The following is a 5,498-nucleotide window of genomic DNA, read 5'->3' as shown; positions in this document are numbered from 1 at the left end:
CATCCCTGCTGACCAAGTCGAAGGCCTTGGTTAGGTCCATGAAGGCAATATAGAGCGGCTTCCTCTGCTCCCTGCATTTCTCCTGCAGCTGCCTCAGAGAGAAGACCATGTCGACGGTAGAACTCTCTGAGCGGAATCCACACTGTGATTCAGGATACTTCCTCTCAGCAATCTTCTGGAGTCTGCCGAAGATGACGCGAGCGAACAGTTTACCAGTGATGCTTAGGAGGGAGATTCCACAGTAATTGTTGCAGTCGCTTCTGTTTCCTCTGTTCTTATACAAGGTTATGATGTTAGCGTTGGGCATGTCCTGTGGAACCTCTCCCTCTCTTCAGCACAGGCACAGTAGCTCATGTAGGGGTTCCAGGAGAGTGTCTGTGGCACACTTGATTACCTCTGGTGGTACCATCCTGGCCCGGGGCCTTTCCTACTTCAATGTTATCAATGGCTTTTTTTAGTTCATCCACAGCTGGTTCCTGGTCCAGTTCATCCATTACTGGTAGGAGTTCGACGGCATCGAGGGCTGAGTTGACCACAATGTTCTTGCATGAGTACAGCTCGGAGTAGTGCTCGACCCAGTGTTCCATCTGTTTGGCTTTGTCAGTGATGACTTCACCAGATTTGGATTTCAGAGGTACCATCTTGTTCTGGGTGGGTCCTAATGCCTTCTTGATGCTCTCGTACATTCCCCTGAGGTTACCAAAGTCAGCACTGGTCTGGATGCTGCTGCATAGCTCGAGCCAGTAGTTGTTGGCACAGCGCCTGGCCGTCTGCTGTACTGTTTTTCTGGCTGCTCTGAGCACTTGCAGGGTATTCTGGCTCGGTGAGCGTTTGTACTCCAGGAGTGCAGCGCGCTTCTTTTCAATGGCTGGAATCATCTCATCGGAGTTAGCTTCGAACCAGTCATTTGTGTTTCTAGCTCTCCTTCCAAACACCGACAAGGCCGTGTTGTACATTGTATCCCTCAGATGCTGACATCTGGATGTCACATCGGCACCCCCAGGGCTGCTGCGCAGATTCTCCTCGAGGGTTGCCCTGAACTTTTCAGCTCTCTCTGAGTTAGCCGTCTTTCTGGCATCGATGCGGGGCCTTCCAGTTGCTTTAGAGTGGTGCAGCTTCTTGGGAATCACCTTGAGTTTGGAGCAAACTATCGAGTGGTCTGTATTGCAGTCAGCACTATGATAGCTGCATGTCAGAAGGACGTTTTTGAGGTTATCACGTCTAGCGATGACCACATCTAGTTGATGCCAGTGTTTCGAGCGTGGGTGTCTCCATGACACACTGTGCTGTGGCTTGGTTTGGAAAAATGTGTTTGTGATGCACAGATTGTGGTATGTGCAAAGTTCGAGAAGATGCTGACCATTTTCATTCATTTTTCCCACACCGAAGCAGCCTAAGCAGGAAGGCCACGAGTCACGATCGGCTCCAACTCTCGCATTGAAGTCACCCAGAATGTACAGTTGTTCGTGAGCAGGTATTTGCGCTATGCAGCACTAAGCACGTCATAAAACCTGTCTTTTACTTCTGCTGCGGCGTACAGGGTTGGGGCGTAAGCACTGATCAGGTGGACAGGACCGGCGCGAGTTTGAAGTATGACCTGAAGGAGTCTTTCTGATCCACCCATGACTAATTCCACCATTTGTAGAAGGGTGTTTCTGATGGCAAAGCCAACATCATGCTCCCTGGGTTCTTCCTGGGCTTTACCCTGCCAGAAAAAGGTGTAATCCTTTTCCTTTAGAGATCCCGAATCTGCGAGACGTGTCTCTTGCAGAGCAGCAATGTCAACTTGGAGCCTCTTCAGTTCCTCATTGATGACAGTGGTCTTTCAGGTGTCACTGATGTCCTGAAGGTCTTCAGTCAGACCTGTGAGCATGGTCCACACATTCCAGAAAGCAAGCTTAAAACTTGGATGGTTTCCTTTTCTTGCTGATTTTCTTATTGGTTTCCCTGGTGCTCAGCTTTCAGGTCACTTGTCAGGTTTGGGAACCTTAAGCCTCACGCAGCCAGTGAGGCAGGTGAACTGTGGCGGGACACTACACTATTGGCTGGGGGCTGCCCAGCTTGAGGCGGGCGATGACTGTTCAGTGAGATGTGACGATCTCTCCCACCGTTGGAGGCAACCCTGGCGCTCGTTCTCTACGCCAGTCGAGCAAGAGCTTATAAACAGTATCTGTTACCCCCCGTGTTGGTTCAACGCTGTTAGCAATGCTGGAGTACCTCTCCAGGCGCAAGCTGGGGCGATTATTGGGACCCTGGGCTGCCCAGACGCCAGTGTTCCCCTGTCGGCTTTACTTATATAGTCCAAAGGAGAGGATAACCTCCACGTCTGGTACCAGCTCAGCTGCAGGAGTTGCCAGGTCAATGCCAGAAGTTGGCACAGAACCACCTTATGACTCCCCTCTGGATTTTCTGTCAGGGTTTACTCCCTTAGCCTTGCTCCTTTCCAGGATAACCCACAAGGCAGTGGGGCATGGAGAACGTGGGCACGGTCCCATTACCTCTTGCACCTCCCTGGCACCACATGTCCCCAAAGCTCCCCACGATGACCACCTCGCCTCCCCAGGACCCTCCTCCCCACCCCTCTGCCTCTCATGGGCTACCATCACCCCCCAGATCCTCCCTCCCTGTCCCCTTTTTCCCCATCCACTCCCATGTCTACCGACTGTACCACACTACCCCCATCAGTTCTCGTTGCCCCCAGGTCCCCTTTCCCCTGGCCTCTCTGCACCTGGCCACACGCTGCTACAGCCCCACGTCCTCCAGGAAGGCACCGATCTCGCAGCCCAGCCACACCCTGGTTCCCAGCCAAAGCTACCAACTCTTCATCTGGCTAGGCTGTCCCTGGAGTCCCACAGATCTGGTGCGGCGCGTGCATGCAGGGAGTGCAGGACCGGGCCTGGAAGCCATGCAATCTGGCCCAGCACGCCGCAAGCAGCCTCCCTGGGTGCTGCCATCCTCACAGCCGTACCAGACGCCCCCAAACCACTTGCCCACCACTGACATCCCTCGATCTCACCCCCCTGCTCCTCATGCCGCAGCGGGTCCCCCAGCTCCATCCAGCAGTTGGGGATGATGCTGCCTCTTACACCTGAAGTAGTAACTAGCTCCCTCTAAGCTTCCCCTCTAAACTCCCCTCTCAAATCTCCCTCCTGTTAGCAACCACCCTGTTCTCATGCACCTGGTCGCATGCTCCCTGGTCGCTTGCCAGCAGGGCTTTAGAGCTCTGGCCTACCTGAGAGAGCCCCTCCCTCTGACTACCGCTCAGCCAATCAGCACACAGCCTGAGCACATGGCCAGCCTGAGCACGTGGCCTTTCAAACGAACGGTTAGCTCAGCACTCCAAACTGCAACTAAACAGACAAACCCAGGCCCAGAACCCCCAAACCCAGGCACCCACACACTCCAGAGAGCCACTTACTCAAAGGTGCTGTAGTTTGCCCCCTCCTTCCCCAGGAAAGCCCCTCTCAAAACTCCCTCCTGTTAGCAACCACCCTGTTCACATGCACCCGGTTGCATGCTCCCTGGTCACTTTCCACCAGGGCTTTAGAGCCCTGGCCTACCCGAGAGAGCCCCTCCCTCTGACTACCGCAGTTATGAGCAGTTAAAAAGGTGGAAATGGTGTATGTTAATGTGTTGCGTTGAGATTAGTTCCACTGTTTGTCATCTTGACATAGACTAACAATGCCAGGAAAGGGTTTAATGTCTCTTTGACTTTCTAGGCTAGGGAAGGGGGCCCTACACCATGTGGAGAGTCAGCTCTGCAAGGAACTTGGTCTGAAATTCAAAATCCAGGGGAAGACATTAGATCCCTTTATGAGTAATAAATTGGAACAGACTCTTCTGCAACTGCCTGTTCCTCACCCCATAGATGATGGGGTTTAGCATGGGAGGCACCAGGAGGTAAAAGTTGGCAATGAGAACATGGATCCATAGGGGAACATTGTGGCCAAAACGGTAGGTGAGGGAAGAAAATATAATTGGGATGTAAAAGGCTAAGATGGCAGAAAGGTGGGATCCACAGGTCCCAAAAGTTTTGAGCCGGGCGTTCTTTGTCGGGAGGATGAAGATGGCCCTGAGGATCTGGGCATAGGATACAGCGATAAAAAGTACATCCAGACCAGGCACAAAAAATGCCACAAAGAGGCCATAGTAACTACTGATGCGGGTGTCAGCACAGGCCAGCTTCACCACAGCTATGTGCTCACAGTATGTATGGGAGATGATATTGGTTCTGCAATATGGCCAACGCCTTGTCAGGAATGGGTAAGGCAGTACAAGCAGACCACCACGCAGCACCACAGCGAGACCAATCTTGGCCACCACGTGGTTTGTCAGGATGGTGGAATGTCTTAAGGGATCACAGATTGCCACATAACGATCAAAAGCCATGGCCACAAAGATCCCAGACTCTATCAATGAGGAGCAGCGAAGGAAGTACATCTGGGTGAGGCAGGCAGTGAAACTGATCTCCCTGGCATTGAACCAAAAGATGCTCAGCATTTTGGGCAAGGTGCACGTGGACAAGATGAGGTCAGTGACAGCCAGCATGCAGAGGAAATAGTACATCGGCCCGCGTAGCGCTGGCTCCCTCTTGACAATCAGCAGGATGGTAGAGTTCCCCAAAATGGATATGGAGTACAAGGTGCAGAAGGGGATGGAGAACCAGACATGGGCTTCCTCCAGTCCAGGAATGCCCAGCAGGATGAAGGTGGAGGGATTGGTGAACTTGGTTATGTTGTAAGCTGACATTGAGCAGACAAATAGGTGTCTTCTGCACGAGCCGTACCTTCTGCTGACTTCCTGTATGTGCCCAGGGTGTAGGAGGATGGGCAAATCACAAACACCTGGTAGGAGAGACAATGTTAATATGAGATATTAAATACAATAATGGAGGCTGTTCTCATGCAAGAAACAGATTGGTAGCTCTCCACTCACTGAAAAATGTCTTTTTCATTATTCATGGAGGTGAAATGTGAAGACTGAGTCTATGAATATTAATACCATACATTTGGTATTCTGTGCGTCAATAATTCCTACTTGTCATAGTATGAAAAATAAGAGGAATAAGTAGGAAATGCACGTGTGACACCAGTTATCCATCATTCTCAGTTTTTGCCACAACAAAACAATGATTGTTTGCCTAAGGAATGAGATGGAGAATAACCTGCTCTGGAAATAAGCCAGTTTTGATCACCCAGTCTCTATGAAGGATATAGCAGATAGGCTGTGAGACTGGGGGATAGTACCTCATGCAGATACACATAAAGGTCTGGGCTGTTTAAGTTAAGAGAAGAAGGAAACAAGGAAGCATATGATAAAGCTGAGGAAAATAAAAGTGTGGAACCAATTACATTCAAATGAACAAGCAGAGAAGAATTCACCACCCATAATATCTACGCATGCTTATTCTTCAGAAGAGTTCATTCTCCAAACTGAGGAAATTATCAGTAAAACTGATTGGGAGGAATAGTTTAGACTGAAATTGATTCTTTGAGGCT

General features: G+C 50.8%; 1 protein-coding gene across 1 annotated transcript; it reads right to left on the bottom strand.

The window, feature by feature from the left end:
* Window positions 1-3,801: 3,801 nt before the first annotated feature.
* Window positions 3,802-4,749, bottom strand: LOC142002298 (olfactory receptor 52K2-like). Its single transcript, XM_074978297.1, has one exon. It carries the CDS (start codon window positions 4,747-4,749, stop codon window positions 3,802-3,804), a length of 948 nt encoding a protein of 315 aa, XP_074834398.1.
* Window positions 4,750-5,498: the final 749 nt, after the last annotated feature.

The sequence above is a fragment of the Carettochelys insculpta genome, chromosome 1 (genome assembly GCF_033958435.1).
Source record: "Carettochelys insculpta isolate YL-2023 chromosome 1, ASM3395843v1, whole genome shotgun sequence".
Classification (NCBI taxonomy): domain Eukaryota; kingdom Metazoa; phylum Chordata; order Testudines; family Carettochelyidae; genus Carettochelys; species Carettochelys insculpta.
The sequence above is the reverse complement of the archived record's forward strand: the minus strand, read 5'-3'. Positions and strand labels throughout refer to the sequence as shown.